Source organism: Salvelinus alpinus, chromosome 7 (assembly GCF_045679555.1).
Source record: "Salvelinus alpinus chromosome 7, SLU_Salpinus.1, whole genome shotgun sequence".
Classification (NCBI taxonomy): Eukaryota; Metazoa; Chordata; class Actinopteri; order Salmoniformes; family Salmonidae; genus Salvelinus; species Salvelinus alpinus.
The window spans coordinates 43,195,058-43,214,103 of NC_092092.1; the positions used below are offsets into that span (position 1 = coordinate 43,195,058).

Consider the following 19,046-nt stretch of genomic DNA (forward strand, 5'->3'; position numbering starts at 1 on the left):
AGCAAGGCGACCATCTCTGTCGGCGTCATCTTATTCCCAGCTATTAGGTCAATTAGACTTGCCTTGCCACAGTAATGGCTATGAGTTAATAGTTTTGCATATTGAGTCTTGCAACTATCAAAATCAAACATACAAAGAGAGTAGAAGAATTGTGAAAGCAACTGTGGCTTTGAGGTTAAGGCCTAGATTCAATTAGATGCGGGTGTCGGCTAGCGCGGATCTGATACAATCTAGCCCTAAGTACCCATCTTGCAACATAGTTCAACTTCGGAACTATGAACCGTTGTGATAATGGAGAAAAACTATTTAACAGTTTGTGGGTTGACTTGTTTGGCATGAGTAAGATCTAAGATTACTCATGGGGGCGATAGATTATTTTATACACTTCATATACTCTAATTAAATCATTTTAAAGTGGCTACAGGAGCAAAATTCTCCATCAATTAGCCATAACATGACTAATTATAAGCAACTTCAACCACAGGCAAAATAACCCGCTGGTATATTAAGAGTAGTCTGAATGCTAAGCAGTCATAGTCCTGATGAGGCTGTAACATGCCTTCTCATCTTATCCTCTCTCATGCTGGAACAGATCATCTGAAACGAGGAAGGGAAGCAGAGTGAGAGAGGGTAGAAGGAGAGGGGGAGGGGGGTAGAAAGAGAGACAGATTGAGAAGGGCGGAGAGTTCAAGATGCCAGAGCCTACAACCTGTATCCATTAGGGAGAGAAGAGCGATGGGAGCGGTATAAAGATTCCCTGCTGTGAGTCCCAGAGTGTCTGGAGGTGAGTGTGAAGGAGTGAGAGACAGAGGAGAGGGCCCATGTAATGGAGTTGTCAGCACCAGAGCCAATCCCTCCTAGGCTTCCCTGAACACATGGGAGACAGACATGGAGCTAATAGCCAGGGCTGCCACCTCTCCTGTGACATCTTGTTCTACCAATGGAAATTATCAGGACCACTTTGGGTGGGAGACTTGGTCATGTAGCAGGGAGGAAGGGGGCTGTGTGTGTTAGCTTAAAGATGGGAGGGGCTAAACAGAAAATTACTTTCCATTCATCCTGTCTTACAGTATAATGGGTCGCTAGTCCATTGTAAATTGTCTTAGAGAGCCATGTCTGAGAACAATTGGGATTCCCAGTTATGCATTTCGATCACTGCAAGGCGCCAGGCCTGAGACGTGTGCAGTATGTTTGTTTAGCTTGGGTTATGACTGACTGTTTAATATCATTGACCTCTCGCAGTTTACTCTGTAGAAATTTAGTACATTAGAGTGAGTCACGGTTGAAGTAGAGAATGTTACTGGAGTATTTGGACGATTCCATGTGTCTCAGTTCAAATGTCCTCTCCCACAGAAACACTTCTCAATAAACACAAACTTAACGATCTCGGTCCACACAGGGTCCGATTCAGATTTAGGCGATGTATGCCTTTTCTAGACGCCTTTCTTACGCTCTTCTCAGTAGTTGGTATTCAGAAATTATGCAGGTGCGTAACGGGCTTTGCCGGCATGGTCCCCTTGCACGTGCTGAATAAACGTAATTAAATCTGCTGAAAACCGGCCCACTTGCTGGCCAACAGATTTTCTCATGGAGTTCAGTACATTTATCAAAAGCCATCCCTTTAAATTTGATGTAACTTTAATTAAATTTTCTCAACAGACTCACTAGAATATATGGAGAGAACAGTTCAGAATATTAGGGATCAATGAAGGAAAGCCATACAAATACACACATTCATCTCCTTTTCAGCACCAATTGGTATATTACAAAAATATAGAAGGGGTCTGAATACTTTTGCAATTCACTGTATGTGGATGAATGTGGCATTCCTGACAGCTTTGAAAAACGAGGCTCTATTCAATCCGCATCGTGGAACTTCCGCTTTACAGTGTGATTGAAGTTTAAAGGCAATGTTCTTGCTATAGCGGAGACTGCATTCACGGTAAATACTGCATATGTCGGCTCAATCGGAAATTACCTTTACATTTCTACCGTGGAATCTGTAAGCAGCTTTACAGATTGAATATTGCCCTTACTTGCGCCTGTTGTTCACACGCATATCTAATCTCTCATTGGCTAGAATGGTCCCACCTGATATCACCTGCCTTCAATCATTGAGGACATTTATTTACATTGTTAGAGCATTCACTCAGCTATCTCGTCAATATAGATAATATGCCTATAATCTTGCTAATAAGCGTGGCGTGTTCTAATGGACGCTAGGTTGTCTGGCTGACTCCCTGGACTGTCCGGCATTTATGAGATCTGATTACACTCTGCCCTATTATTTGTGCTCCTTAAATACTGATGTGACTGGGAGGAATTACGGAGAATCAGCACAAGTGATGTGGGTAACATTTTGATTAAATCCAACAGGTATAATTCATTATGATATGGTTATAATGCATTGTACTGTAAGACTAAGTCTTCATGATTTCATAATGATCCTGACTGAATACGTTTTTTTCTTCTTTCTTCAGTCTGTTGAAAAATGTCTGTATTGAAATACATACCAATTTGCAATGCAGGAATACTTCTCATGAAAGTTCATGTTGCACTGTAAAAGCCATACATAGTTATGGAACCATATGCAGCTATCCATTTCAAAAAGGTCAACCCTTCATATCTTGTAATGACTTGACTTTCCATAGCTGGCCCAGTGAAACAGTCCCACGAAGGGTACTCCCACTCTCAGCTATCCAATGACTTGATCCAACGGTCCTTTTATAGCCTTTGGAGCTGCAGAGATGGATGCAATGGCTCCAGAATCAATTAACAAGAAAGCCTGGAAGCTAACCTCATGCTGCTCCATTTAATTGTGATTTGACTCTTTTAGCCCAGTGATTTAAGATGATACGCTTTTTTCCCTCCAAATCTATCAGCTATAAATTAGTCGAAGCAAAGTAAAAAATAATAATTGTTTTTCGCAACACGGGGCCAATTTAATTTGGGGAAGACATTGCGATTGAGTCATGCTTTCGATGTGTAATTTCCAAATGACCAAAAACAATCCCTGGTTAATGTATTTTAGCTCAGCGGCTAACTGCTAATACGGTGAAATGGTTGTTCAATGAGCGGATGTGTTTTATTCATCTCGCTCGTTAGTGGGAGCGAATCCAGATGAGACAATTACTGGCTGAACTCAAACACACAGGCCCATTATGCCAAGTAGAGTGAACGAAAATGACTGAAAAGTAGGTACGTTAGAATGAGGCACGTGTGTTGGAATCGAGAGAGAAAAAGGACAAGGGCAAAACTTCCAGTTTAGAATAATCATAATTAGTTCTAGCGTACAAAAGACTCTTTAGCCTACAGCAATGCAGAGTCTGGTTATACAGTGTTTTGGCAACGTCATCAATATGAATCTACACAGAGATTTGTTAATGGCTTCTTAGCTACAGTGTTCCTGTGTACTGCGCAGCAGAACAAATCCAAAACAAGCCTAATTTCACAGTAATGACTCGTTACCACACATTCACGTAATCAACATCCAATCTAGCTCAACTATGGCTATAAACTTCAATACAAGACAATGACAGCAGCTGTCCATATTTGGAAATCCAGGGATGATCCAACCCTATGTCATAACACTTATCTGGAGTGAGTTACCTCTTTTACAGTAAGCTACAAGTGTTTATTTTGTTACTTATCTCCTTTTTTTATGTGGTAATGCTATTGCCAAACAAACTTGGGCTGGTTAAAAGTGGTTGCTCCCTCGACTCCCATTGAGTTCTATGTCTTCCCTCAGCTACTGCAGGGTGTCTCCTGGTGAACGGAGCCTGAGGCTGATCCTGGGTCAATTCCTGGGGTGCTGGTGGTGGTAGAGGGGTCACTGGAGCCGTATTTAGTCTGCAGGGAGCGGCCCATGTAGCTCCAGTACTCCCTCCGGATGGTGTCCTTCTCATGGGCCAGGAGCTCACAGAGCTGGGGAGAGAGAGAGAGGGTTAGGGATATAGCAGGATTAAAGGGTTGAAGGTGCAAAGGACGAGAGATGGACAAGAGATCTATTTAAACAGAGCAGAAAGATTAAAGGAATAATTGATATTGTAATGGGGTGAAACCAGATACTGTTTACTTTAATGCAAAAAAATAAAATAAAAAGCCAAATCAAAATGTTTATTTTTGCATAGTCTTGCAACCCAAGGGTTTGGAACTTTGGGCTGATTTGCTAACACTTGCTTGTTCACTTACGTGCAAATCAAATGACCTATTACCACAGCTAACATAGCCATGGTAGAAGTACTGGCAGTGAAGTAGTTGGCTAGTGGCTACTCAACATACATTTGACACTTCTCACGGATGCACTAGCGTTGCGAAACATCAATTTTCTAAGTAAATAAAGAGGAAAACTAAGAGAATCTCATTTTCAACAACCAATTGAATGAAATCCCTTCCTGCTGCATGCATTTCTGAGTAGTGGAGACTCAAATATGCATCAGAGCTCCTGTAGTGCCTTTTCTGACAACGCCCATGTTGATGATTATAAGCATAGACACGTTTTAATTTTGTGTTATTTTTTTTTTTACAGTTGAAAACAGCAGCAATTTTTTTAAATAAAACACCTCCCAGGAAACCTAATTAACTCTGACAGACAACCTAGCATTTAGTTGCCAAAAATAGAGGCAAAATACAATCTGTCACTCAAACTGCCAGGGAGATTGTCATTGGAGACTTGGAATAACATGCAAGAGATCCGGTGCGATAGGATAAAGCGTTTTCAAATCCGACTTGTTGAATAATTCCGACTGATTTTCCTTGTTCCTCAGCCTTGAACTCTTTGCGCGAGTGCTGCTCTACACTGATTGACTCTCAGTCAATGTTTTACACTCGAGGTATACAAAGGAAGGAGACGTCTCGGCTATGGTAGGAGACACAATTTCCATTCTCTGCACATTGTTGCCAAGTTCTTCAGCATCTACACCCGTTTCCCAGTGCATTCCTGGGGGGATCCTGAAGATGAGATGTGCACATTTCTGTTCGTGCCGAGCACTAGCACATTTGTTTCAACTCATCAAAGCTTGGTGTTTAGTTTAATCAAGCGTGTTACTGCTGGGCTAAAATTAAAAAATGTGCACTCCCTTCGCGTCCTCCAGGAAATGACTTTCAGCCGAGACCTTCAAAGTCTAAAGACTTTCAGCTGAGTGCACAATCTCACTTCTGCCACAATGTCTCTAAATTAGTTTAAAGTAGTATAATCCCAACTCTGGAGTAATATCAAATAAGATTGTGCCTATTTTCCCATACATTTGGTCCATGTGCTGAACTATCCTTTGAAGTGGGAGAAGTCCCCATGTTGAACTCTTCTTTTAAATCAGATAGGTCCCCATGCTGAATTATCCCTTTAAGTCTAGTAGGACAATGTGCTAAACTAGCCCAGATAGGTCCTAGTGCTGCTCACCTCCAGGGCCTTACTGAGGACTTCCTCGTGGTGTTCCAAGGTGTTCTCCAGGAAGTCCTCGTAGATGTCCACCAGGAAGCCCAACAAGTAGGGCGAGCAGTGGGTCTCCTTAAGCTCCAGAATCTGCTCCAGGAGACCCGGGTGGGATGACAGGCCCAGGTCCTGTAGAATCCTGGGGGTGGGGGAAAGAGGGAGAGGGGTGTGAAAAGCTTTGACCAACCAGCTGGTCAAGCCGCATGTGGCTCTTCAACCTCCCCTTACGCCTTCCCTACAGTAGGCCTATGCTCCATGCCATAGGCTGTAGACTTGTTAATTTAGCTGACAAGAAATGCTTAAGTGCAGTGCCATTATTTTATAGTAAGAATAGAATGCAACTTAGCTGAAAAAATAGAACATTTATTTCTCCCATTATGGAGCAAGTCCGCATATGAAGTGGCTGTGTTGAGCATAAAAGTGATTATTTGAAACAAGTCCTATATGCTATACTTAGAGTTTTGACAACTTTAGTTGAGAATGATATAAACCTTAGAAATCAAAACATATGGGCTGAATGGTATGACTGTAGGCTATTGATGATTTGAGAAAGTAGCAAAAAAAAGTTTGTGCTCCGTTCCTTGCCTCAGGCTGCACAACTCTTCTCTCATCAAGTGATCATATTTTTACCCGCCATCAGACTACTCTCAATTTAATCTCGTCTTTACTAATATGTAAAAAAAAATATATATGTTTTAACCGATTTAGAAATGTGCCATTATTAAATGGTCAGGAATAGGGACAGGGGAAATGCATGTAATTTGTACGCACTCGAATAGCGAAGGGAGGCCGTGCGCTTTCCCGCAGGGCCGTTTTGTAGGCTACTTCGGTTTTATAGCGGAGCATGTATGTGCTTTAGAAATAAATAGAAGCACACTTATTTTACGCCACTGCATCAACCACGGTTCGAGGTGCATTGTCTCGCTGCCAGACGGGTGATATTCAGCCCAAACTCTGTATGCTATGGGCTCTCTTACCCTGTTCCTGCATCTACCTATTGCTTAATTTTGGAAACCAAGCAAAAATCGCAACGAAACATTTCACTAAACATTTGACAGCCCTCGAGAAAGGAATCAAGGAGAGGCGATGGAAACACATGGTGTGAGATATTCTGTATATCTAAAGGTAATGTCACCCAATTAATTTAAAATATATATATTTTTTAAATGCCCTATTACTAGGCTATTCAAAATCAAATTCACTAATTGTAGGCTGTCAACTGCCCTGCACAATCAGTGAACCAACAGCATCGCCTAGGGCTTTACGTTCTCTCCCAGACTCATGGATAGACATTTTGGGGCATAGCATAAGTCCACTATGCATAATAATACAGTTCAAAGGCGATTACTCGAATTTCTTTAATTTTGGAGTATAGGCTAGATCAGTGGTTCCCAAACTTTTTATAGTCCCGTACCCCTTCAAACATTGAACCTCCAGCTGCGTACCCCCTCTAGCACCAGGGTCAACGCACTCTCAAATGTTTTTTTGCCATCATTGTAAGCCTGCCACACACACTATACGATACATGTATTAAACATAAGAATGAGTTTGTCACAACCCGGCTCGTGGGAAGTGACAAAGAGCTCTTATAAGGCCTGGGCACAAATAATAATAATCAGTAACTTAACCAACAACTTCTTTACTTAACCATCTTACATATAAAACCTTATTCACAATTTTTTTATGAACAAATAACTCACCACAGGTTAATGAGAAGGGTGTGCTTGAAATGATGCACATAACTCTGCAATGTTGGGTTGTATTGGAGTGTCTTAAAAATCATTTCCCACACTGTTTGTGCCTGTATTTAGGTTTCATGCTAGTGAGGGCCGAGAATCCACTCTCACACATGGTTGCAAAGGGCATCAGTGTTTTAACAGCGCGATTTGCCAAGGCAAGATACTCTGAGCGCTGCCCAATCCAGAAATCTGGCAGTGGCTTCTGTTTAAATTCCATTTTCACAGAACCGCTTGTTGCAATTTCAGATATCGGTAAATGGACTGGAGAAAGGTCCTTGTTAATGTAGACAGAGAAGAGCTCCAACTTCTTAAATCATAGCCTCAATGTTGTCCCGCACATTGAATATAGTTGCAGAGTCCCTGTAATCCTAGATTCAGATGAGAAAAAAACATCACCCAGATAGGCCAGTCGTGTGAGAAACCCATCATGCAAGTGGTCAGACAAGTGAAAATGATGGTCAGTAAAGAAAACTTTAAGCTCGTCTCTCAATTTAAAAAAAAGTGTCAATACTTTGCCCCTTGATAACCAGCGCACCATATCGTTGCATAGTGCAGAAAATACAGGAGTTCAGGGGCCTTGCTTTAACAAAGTTAACCATTTTCACTGTAGTGTCCAAAACATCTTTCAAGCTGTCATGCATTCCATTGGCAGCATTCCCTTGGCACCATAAATGTAACGGACATATACCAGGAGCGTTGCCAGGCCCACTGGCTTGTATGCGAAGCAGTAATTGTTTCAAAACATCTCCTGCCATGTCACTGATGAGTTGTGAAACAGTGTTGTTTGATGAAGGCATTGTCTGTATAGTTTTTTGGGCCTTTTCCCCCAGCATTGTCCCAGCCATATCCGTGGCAGCAGGAAGAATTAAGTCCTCCACAATAGTATTGGGCTTGCCAGTCCTAGCCACGGTAGCTCACCATATAAGACGCTTCTAGCCCCTTCTTATTAAATGGTCTCTGTTGCTTTTATACATGTTGTACTACTTGAAATTGGTCTTAATTCTCAATCAAAGAACTCCCGTGGCTTATTTTTCAAATTGGCATGTTTTGTTTCTAAATGTCTGCGCAAGAGTGAAGGTTTCGTCGAGTTGTGAGACAGTGTGTTATGTACAAAAGTACTGTACCTAAGGAAAGGCACTACTCCCAATATAAGTGATCCCCAAATCAATGTAGTTCTCATCATATTTGTGCCTCTTCGATGGTCCAACGTCCCTGTCTGTTGTTCGGTGCTTTCCCGGGTAAGGGGGCAGTAGCTCTTCGGCTGCATCAGATTCACAACTGTCAGTGTCCATGCTAGCTGGGCTAACAAATGTAGAATTACTGATGCTACTGATTGGATGTGCTCGTGGAAGCAGAACAACTTGGGTGGTCGACAGGTGCAGGTGGAGTACTGCTTGTAGTAGCAGCTGGTAGTAGCAGTACTACCAGTAGAGCTGGTATGTGTCTCTATGGACGCGGGTCTTACTTTAATCATTTATCTATTTTTGAGCAAACGGAATGTGCAGCAGCTACGCTTGGCTACATACGGACCGTTAGTGGAATTCCCGCGAGAGAACAACAGTTCATGTGATTGGATGTTAATTATTTCACTAGGCCAACTGTATTTGACATTGTGTTGTTATTTCGCTGAACACTAGATGGTTTAATTTTATTTTTGGCAGTGAAACGAGGCTACTCAGGCAAGGAAAAATCTCACCCAAATGTATTGCCCCGTAGGAAAATATAAATGGACTGTTTGAAACTTATTTTAATTTTAAATGTTAATCACATTTTAATCTGGCGTATCCCCGATGGCATCGCGCGTAACCCAGTTTGGGAATACCTGGGCTAGACCAATTATGGCCCAAAGACATCTTAAATCTGCATGATGTTTTCTTCCATGCATAATATGCAGTCGGCTGTGTATTGTATAAAAGCACAATCATCATTTGAATTCAGGTTTTTCTTTTGGCCTGGGCTCATTTGCCTATACATAAGCTCAAATATGTATATGGGTGTTCTGAATTAATCATCACCTTAGAAAGCACTGTCCATTTCGTTATGTTAGGCTTTGAAACATCATCCATGTTTCAACTTCTTTCTTCAAATTGATCATCACAATGATGTGAGTTTTTTTTAAAGTACTATAGGCTTACTACTGTTTTGATGACAAGTTTTTGATGTGATTTTCGAATGCATTTGCATTGATGTCAGAGTGGATAGAGGGACAAGAGCGCAGGGAACCAGGCCATTAGCGACCTGATGTTAGTTGACAAGTTGTGTAATTTTACTGTGGTTATGACTCATGATGTGGGCAGTAATACGCCCCTGCAACAGCCCCATCTGAGATGGGCGAATATACAGGACAATTAAAACCTTATCTTACTTTTATTTAATTCTGTTTTTGAAATGTACAAAACATAACCTGTTGCAGGTTAAGTTTCTGTTGCTGAAAGTTTCAGGCTAGGCCGTTCAATGGGCTAATTTCTAAAAGTAAAGAAAAAAAAACACTGTTTTTAGTTAAAGCAGTATAATAAATATTGATTACAATCAACCTGTTTGCATTACAATAAATGTATCTGTGTTAATTATAGAATTTCTTGTGGGGCTTGATATGGGCCTTAACGAATCACTGCAGCATTTTTTCTCAATAAAGTAACTATCAGCAAAGTCGGTGCTAGTGGGTTGGTGGGGGGAGTCAAGTCTTCAAAAAAAAGATTTAAATGGAGGGGGGTGCAGTGGGATTATTTAAAATACACTTTGAAGAGGTAGGGTTTCAGATTTTTTGGGAAGATGGGCAGGGACTCTGCTGTCCTAGATTCAGGGGAAAGCTGGTTCCACCATTGGAGTGTCAGGACAGAGAAGAGCTTCGACTGTGCTGAGTGGGAAGGCCAAGAGACCCAAGGTGGCAGAACGGAGTACTCGGTAGGGATCGACATTGGTAACTGGGATCACTTCACATTTCCCCTCCCCCAAAAATGACAAGACCCAGGAAATTATATTTTGCCCCAATGTTGGCACTAAAGCAATTCCACAAGACACGTGTGCAGCATGAGATTATCAAAACAGGTTCACACAAAGTCGCCATAAACGCAAAGCACACGCAACCCAATTTAAGTGAATAAACTCTACAGGAAACCCTATAAAATAGTGTGTGCCTCTGATAGGCCTATGCACAATTCACTACATAGGCATCTCTGTCAGAAAGTCTGTTAACAATTCAGTGGAATGACAGAAAATTCTATCTTCTTCTGTCCTAGAGCCTAGGCTATTTTCCTATCCAGTCCCAATCCCACTGAAACCCAAAATCATGACTCTTGTCTTGCATGAAAATTCCTAACTTTCTTCTGTAATCCATAGCTTACATTATCAAAGCACATCTCTCGCCTATGCATGTCAAAATAGAGGTCTAACATTTCTCCCACTTGCTGCCCATATGAGAGCTTCGGTAGAGAATGTGTGATCAACATACAGTACGAGCGTAGATATTGATATTTTTTTCAACAGAGTTGGTCCCAGTTAAGATACCTTGATATTTAAACTACTTCCATTCTTCATCTGACCGTTATTCAAAAAACTGATCTGCTATCTGTATAAACATCTCGATTTAGCCAAAATATAGGAGATATTCTGTCATTCGTTGAACGAGGTTATCTATCAAGCTTAGAAACTTTGGACATTTTACTTTTGTTTGACTGCCGTTAAAGTATGTATGATTCGACAACGCTATACTCGGGGTGCGCTCTGTCGAGATGGCTTACTGCTGAAATGCCTTGAATTGAGGAACATGATAACGCTCTGAATTTATGAACCGTCTGTTTGGCAATTCACATCATTGCTGATCAAACAGTTACTCTATCATTACTAAATATCAGTTTAATTTGCTATGAAATCTTCAGTGGCGCAGCCAATCCAACAAGGTGGCGCCGCGCCCATCTATTTGGGGAGAACCCTGGCATAGTGGCCATATCTTGGTTTTAAACACTAAGTGGGCACTTCCGATTTTTTGCGATATTTCCCGGGATTCTCGTGATAAATATGAATCATTCCCGGTATTGAAACTTGGTAGATTTTGGAGAAAATAATCATCCCTATAACACAGGTTGGGGTGTAGGTTTTGAGCATAGCTGAAGGTAGGAAGGGGCAGTTCCTCTTGGTGCTCCATAGGCAAGTACCATGTTGTTGTAGTGGATGCGAGCCTCAACTGGAAGCCAGTGGAGTGTGCGGAGGAGCGGGTGACATGGGAGAGCTTGGGAAGGTTGAACACTAGGCTGTGGCGTTCTGGATAAGTTGCAGGGGTTTGATCGCACAAGCGGGGAGCCCAGCCAACAGCCAGTTGCAGTAGTCCAGACGGGAGATGACAAGTGCCTGGATTAGGACCTGCGCCACTTCCTGTGTGAAGTAGTGTCGTACTCTACGGATGTTGTGTAGAGCATGAACCTGCAGGAGCGAGTCCTTGCTTTGAAATTTGCAGAGAATGACAGGGTGTTGTCCAGGCTGTTTTTCCAAATCAAAAAGTAACATCACTCCTGTAGCATATTTACTGTATGTTCACGAGATTGATTCTCTCTACACCTTCACCAGACAGCCGCTGTGTCCACTGCTCTGTGAACCTTAACGTCAGATTTCATGGTAATTTGATCTGACTGCTATCCGTGGTGATGAATATCAGATATTGCCGCTATTGGCTTGAAAAGGCTCACATTTTTTGTGCGGCTCTCTCAACACTTTTTTTTGTTTGGAAAAAAAGGGCTCTTCCAATCAAAGGTTGCAGACCCCTGGCCTAAACTAAAAAAGCATGGTGCCTTCTGACATCTGCTGGTGGAGGATAGAAACTGCAAGGCAAGTGTGATATTACCCATAACGTTGTAGACTCAGAAAGTAAGTAGGATTTAATTCCCTACTGAATGAATCCTATGACACTTACCCTTTTAAATAGTTCCACACACTTTCGTTGTGGGGAGCCTTCTTAACCTGTTTGAGACTGTACCTTAAAAAAGACAAAAGGAGAACACATTTATCACATATTTGTTTGATATAGCTCACTGGAAATCTTTGCCCAATCCAGAAACAAGACCTACCCCATTTTCAAAAACAATCCCTTACCCACGGATATCCAAAAGGGTTTGATAGGTTTAATGCCGGTTAAACTCCTACCAAGCCTATCAGAGGGCAAGGTGGAGTTACAATCATGCTGCTCATACCCATCTCATCCGTTCAGATATATGGAGTGGGTAGGGGCTTAGAGGATGAAGTGCCAAGTGGGTAGCAGCTAGGAGGTTGTTTCTGGACCAAGCCTTTCCCATTTTCTGGGGCAGTTTGTGGGGCTGACATGAGATACGGCTTGTAAGGAGAGCAGGTACGTACTGCACTTCTCTGTTGAGTATGGCTGGGTCTGAGTAGCTTGTCGTGTGGGAGATGATGTAGTGCCTCTGGTTCCATGCCGAGTTGTTCCTCACATCTTCCTCCAATAACTGATCCACATACTCCAGCTCACTGTCCCAGAGCTTGTACTCCTAGAAAATAAGACACTTTAGTACTGACACACACAAACTAACATAGTACAGGCACACTGTCCCACGGCTTGTACTTCTGGAGTACACTTATTTAGTACTGACAGACAAACACATCATTGTCCTTGCTATTGTGTATTCCAATGGCATGTGTCCATTCAGATTTGTGATTCATATTCACTGCACATAAAGGATTTCCTTGTTCAGATATCACCATTCATTCTGATATCCTATTTTTGATCCATCTGCTACTAGATACTTTCCAAGACAATACACCGATTCAATCACACAACTGTGTTAAAATAAAACTGCACAGTCATATAATCAATGCAGCCCATTTCAGAGAGCTATAGAGTCTGTTTGGTGGCAGAATTCAAATGGGACTTCATTTACACAGACCTGCAAAAATAAATTGGTAATCAACGTCGTTTGGTTTCATGTATCAAACCAGTTGCCTTGAAAAAAAGTTGGTTTTGTGCACTCTCCTCAAACAATAGCATGGTATTTTTTCACTGTAATAGCTACTGTAAATTGGACAGTGCAGTTAGATTAACAATAAGTTAAGCTTTCTGCTCACATGTCTATGTCCTGGAAAGTTTGCTGTTACTTACAACATCCTGCTAATCACATTAGCGCACGTTAGCTCAACCGTCCCGGTATAGGGACACCGATACCGTAGAGGTTTTAAGAACAAATTCTTATTTACAATGATGGGCTACACCGGATGGCGCTGGGCCAATTGTGCACTAACCTATGGGACTCCCAATCACGACCGGTTGTGTTACAGCCTGGATTCGAACCAGGGTGTCTGTAGTGACGCCTCTAGCACTGAGATGCAGTGCCTTAGACCGTTCCACCACTCAGGAGCCCAATATACTCTCTGCCTCATTAGAAGGTATGTGATTGTGAATGTGCAACGGAGTCGGTATAGTCCCTATCCCAAACTGGGCTTAAGCAGAGACACTCTGCACAACAACACTTCTTGCTCAAGAAGCACCGTTAATACCATTGACCCAGAAAAGCCAAGGTGCGAGCAAAGGTTCAGCTAGGTCCAGGACAATGATTTTAAGTCTCAGGGCAGGAGATGTCACTTGCACGATGGACGCTACTAGCGCACACACACAGAGATAACTAGCTAACAATTCACCATCGGTTACAAACGCAGCCTGGTTGTTGAGGCTCATACCTTGATGACCCACTGTCTGTGCTGCCAGGCATGGTAGTTCTTAGCGTCCTGACTTAGGATCTCTGCAATGAACTCCAGTTCCTCAGAGGGGTCGTTCAGCCACTCCACCACCATTCGTCTATGGTGCCTAGGATATGGAGCAGACGGTTAAGTCTTTGTAGAACCGAAGAAGAAAAATAAGAACTTTATTGTCCAACTTGCAGAGAACGGAAATGTGTCTTTATGCTCACAGCCCGATGTTGTCATCCAGTCACATTTGTTAATTTCTTTAAAAAGTATAGTACACAATATTTTACATAAATTAGGTTCTTAAAGGACAATAGAGTTTTAGTCTGCTTCATTGAAAATCAACTATGGTCGTGACACTGGATTGGCAGAGCTCACCAGACTTGGTAGTTTTTGGGCTGGTCCTCGATGATGGCTGTGATGTACCTCATCTCCTCTCTCAGGTCCTTCTCCAGGGCCTGCAGTAAAACTCGCCGGTAGTGCCTTCACATACACAAAATGGAGAGGAAAAGTTCACCCTTTCTGTATGATCTTCGAAAATGAAATGTGCAAGGAGGGGAAAAGGGAAAAAAAGTGTTGGTTTTCTACTGTTCTGTTTATAAATCATAATAACACCTGCTTACCATACAGTGTAATTTGCAGCATTCAGTTCAATAGCTTCAGCTGTCAGCAAGAGTGCCCGGTCACTTTTTTCATCATTCTTCAGTAACGCTCGGAAATAGTCATACACGTCTGTGACTATTGGAGACAAATGTAACATGTTTAGTTACGTGTGAAATGTAACGTTTGATGCAAAGTGAAATTATTTTTCATGAATCGTAACTATTTAAAATGACTTCAGAGTTACAGTTGAGTTTTAATGACTCCAACCTAAGTGTTTCAAAAACTCCTCAAATTTCTTGTTAACAAACTATAGTTTTGGCAAGTCGGTTAGGACATCTACTTTGTGCATGACACAAGTCATTTTCCCAACAATTGTTTACAGACAGATTATTTCAATTATAATTCACTATCACAATTCGTGGGTCAGAAGTTTACATACACTAAGTTGAGTATGCCGTTAAACAGCCTGAAATTCCAGAAAATTATGTCATGGATTTAGAAGCTTCTGATAGGCTAATTGACATCATTTGAGTCAATTGGAGGTGTAACTGTGGATGTATTTCAAGGCCAACCTTGAAATACATCCACAAAAATCGAAAGAAATCAGCCAATAAATTGTAGACCTCCACAAGTCTGGTTCATCCTTGGGAGAAATTTCCAAACGCCTGAAGGTACCACGTTCATCTGTACAAACAATAGTACGCAAGAATAAAAGCCATGGGGCCACGCAGCCGTCATAACGCTCAGGAAGGAGACGCGTTCTGTCTCCTAGAGAACGTACTTTGGTGCGAAAAGTGCAAATCAATCCCAGAACAACAGCAAAGGACCTTGTGAAGATGCTGGAGGAAACGGGTACAAAAGTATCTATATCCACAGTAAAAACGAGTTCTATATCAACAACCTGAAAGACCGCTCATCAAGGAAGAAGCCACTGCTCCAAAACCGCCATAAAAAAGCCAGACTACGGTTTGCAACTGCACATGGGGACAAAGACTGTACTTTTTGGAGAAATGTCCTCTGGTCTGATGAAACAAAAATAGAACTGTTTGGCCATAATGACCATTGTTATGTTTGGAGGAAAAAGCGGGACGCTTGCAAGCTGAAGAACACCATCCCAACCGTGAAGCACAGGGGTGGCAGCATCATGTTGTGGGGGTGCTTTGCTGCAGGAGGGACTGGTGCACTTCACAAAATGGATGGCATCAAGAGGGGAAAAAATGTGTAGATATATTGAAGCAACATTTCAAGACATCAGTCAGGAAGTTAAAAGCTTGATCGCAAATAGATCTTCCAAATGGACAAGGACCCCAAGCATACTTTCAAAGTTGTGGCAAAATGCCTTAAGGACAACAATGTCAAGGTATTGGAGTGGCCATCACATAGCCCTGACCTCAATCCTACAGAAAATTTGTGGGCAGAACTGAAATAGCCAGAACTGAAATAGCGTGTGCGAGCAAAGAGGCCTACAAACCTGACTCAGTTACACCAGCTCTGTCAGGAGGAATGGGCCAAAATTCACCCAACTTATTGTGGGAAGCTTGTGGAAGGCAACCCAAAATATTTGACCCAAATTAAACAATTTAAAGGCAATGCTACCAAATACTAATTGAGTGCATGTAAACTTCTGACCCACTGGGAATGTGATGAAAGAAATAAAATCTGAAATAAATCTCTACTATTATTCTGACATTTCACATTCTTAAAATAAAGTGGTGATCCTAACTGACCTAAGACAGTGAATTTGTACGGGGAATAAATGTCAGGAATTGTGAAAAACTTAGTTTAAAAGTATTTGGCTAAGGTGTATGTAAACTTCCGACTTCAACTGTATTTGGTAGGCTAAATGCATGACACTGACAACATAAAACAATATGGATGTCTGGTTTTAAATGATATGCCAAGTTTAATTTCTTACACTTGTCAGAGTAGGCAATCTTCACAACAGGATTGGGACCATCATCTTGAGGAACAGGCTCTAAATCAGCCCATTCTTTCCTGTCTCTGTACATGAGGGCGAGAGAGGGAAAGTGAAGATAGACATTAGTGAATGGGGCAACTGTTCAGTCTCGGCCAATTCGCCTACCTCAATTGACGTGAATTTCAGGTATCACTTTTAAATCAATTAAACATAGAAAACAATAATACCTAGCTAATTGTAAGCTTACTATTAAGTATAGATCAAGGCGAGCAATAGCTAACATTAATTAGCAAACTAACTCACACCGGCAAGGGAAGTGGGGGGAATTTCTTTTGACGTATTGCTACACAGAGAAGAATCTTTGACTTCACGGACTCGTCATACTCGTCTCAGATACTGGTTCAGCTAGCTACGCTACTTAACGCTAGCCTAACTAGTTAGCTTAGCCTACCTGTAAAACACATAACGGAACGGGTCTTCATAGCCAATCTCCTCTTCGACCTCTTCCTCGCTCCTCTCCTCCTGAAATTCTGAGGATATATTTGAAGTTTCTTCAATACCTGACATTCTGTAATAAGCGGGTCTTTCGGTTGCAAGCGGAATAAGAGCTGCCTTATTTGTAAGGTCGGACGTCTGTGTTATTGCACTCATGGACGTCATTTCCTGTTTTGTGCAACTCTATAAATTGTTTTACAAGGAGCAATGTACTGGAGAACGTATGGTCCGCGTAGGAGTTGATAAAAAATATATATAAAGGAACGTTTTTAAAACGTTGTGTTTATGTCCGCAATCTGTCACCTCATTCTCGAATAAATAGTCTTAAAAATGTATGAATATGTGTGTGTTTCGTTAGTATGCACACAGGTTTACCAAAGAGTATTACATTTGGCACGAACATGTATTTTATCCCCTACTGTGGATTATTTGTTTTGGATCTTTAGAGAGATTCAGTAGAGGGTTTTGAGTTTAAGAGTTTTAGCAAGAATTTATCCCATCACCGATCTATCCATAAATGCCAAAAACCGAGTTAAAGCCAGTTTCAGGTTGGGAAATTCGACGGATATTCGCGCTTTCAAACCTCAATTGCTTTCAAACCACTTGAGCCACAGACTCCAAATAAGTGTCATGATGTTGGAAAATGTTTGCACATCATTGCACAGGTCTTATTTTCACGATTCGGACATTAATTCGCTTTCAAAAGCTAATAAACATGTGGAAATGTGAGCAGCATTTTGTATTCCTAGTTGAATTAGTTAGGGAGCTTAAACTAAGTAGAAAGTTGTTTTACATTCGAATTTCAATAGTTCCTTGGTCATGTGACCTACTGAACTCAAACAAGGTTCAGAATGTACACTCAGTGAGCCTACACATTGCACACCTTTTAGTTTGTCAATTTTCATCTCACACGATTTTACATGAATTTTGTAAACTTTAGAATTTCAAAAGCTCCTTGGTCATGTGACCTACTGACCTCAAACTACTTTCAGAATCTCCACGGACTGGCGAAGACGGGTGCCGCAAGGTATCCCGGAGAAGCTGGCAGGAGCACGGGGCGAGGTCTCTTTTCTTTGTGAAGGGCAGGGCGCCCTGGAATGGGTTTTCCCCGAGAGAAGGGCCCAAGCCCTGAAAAGCGTAGCGGTTCCCGGCGGCGTCCGGTGACCTCTTGCTGGCCCTTGAAAATCCGGGGGAGGGTGTAAATCTCAAGCCGGGCCGTACCCATATCCGCAGCAAGTCTCCAAGGTGAACAGGCTCTGGGATGTTATAACAATGTAGGTAAGGGTTGTTGGCAAGTCAGATCCGTAACTTTGGGATGAGGATTTGCTCTAAGGGCTGGGTCGGGGTCGGGGTCGGGGTGCGAAGGTCGGGGTGCGAAGTGGGGCTGGGCTCAAGCCGCAGCTGGGGGAGCAGTCACCACCGTTGGAAGTTCGTTGTGCGGCCAATCTCATTGTCTCTTGTGCGTGGTCTCGCAATGAGCTGCGTGCCAGTGTTTGTCCGAGTGGTGTTCGTCTGGCGAGCCGGTCGGGGGTTGGGTCCGGCAGTTAGCGGCCGCAACTCTGGACGCGCACCAGGCCCTTCTCCCTTCTCGCGGATCTCCCCAGCTACGGTGCTTGCCCGTCCTGTTCGCGTGGGGTCACTTCGGACGGCGCCTAGCAGCTGACTTAGAACTGGTGCGGACCAGGGGAATCCGACTGTTTAATTAAAACAAAGCATTGTGAAGCCTCAATGTGAGTGTTGACGCGATGTGATTTCTGCTCATTGCTCTGAATGTCAAAGTGAAGAAATTCAATGAAGCGCGGGTAAACGGCAGGAGTAACTGTGACCCTCTTAAGGAGTCCTTAGCCCAGGACATTGGGGATCCATGCTTCCCGAATTAATGCAAAGTCAAATATAGGCGACTCCAAACCATACATTGTGTTACCTGCTTGCAGGTGGCCCTAACATAGCAACAAACAGGAGCAAAAGGTGCCTTCAGGTCGAACGAAATCCTGGTCCAGCTGAGAGTAACTACCTCGAATAGGTTAAGACAGGGGAGGTAAGGCAAGACGGCAAAGTCAGATCCATAACTTCGGGATAAATAGTACCATAGCCCTTGGAGGGCTCTTCCAACCCCTACTCTGTGTGTCACCTGTTTGAGGGAGTCTCTCCAACGGCTAGGAGGCAAACTGTCTCT

General features: G+C 42.4%; 1 protein-coding gene across 1 annotated transcript; it reads right to left on the reverse strand.

Moving 5' to 3' along the window:
- Positions 1-3,257: 3,257 nt before the first annotated feature.
- LOC139580172 (protein farnesyltransferase/geranylgeranyltransferase type-1 subunit alpha-like) lies at positions 3,258-17,050 on the reverse strand. The gene is made up of 9 exons (XM_071408730.1): positions 16,827-17,050; positions 16,373-16,458; positions 14,478-14,592; positions 14,233-14,337; positions 13,849-13,975; positions 12,517-12,665; positions 12,077-12,139; positions 5,399-5,570; positions 3,258-3,924 (listed from the first exon to the last, which is right to left on the reverse strand). Exons 1-9 carry the CDS (start codon positions 17,033-17,035, stop codon positions 3,745-3,747), a joined length of 1,206 nt encoding a protein of 401 aa, XP_071264831.1. The 5' UTR covers positions 17,036-17,050; the 3' UTR covers positions 3,258-3,744.
- Between the last annotated feature and the right edge of the window lie 1,996 nt (positions 17,051-19,046).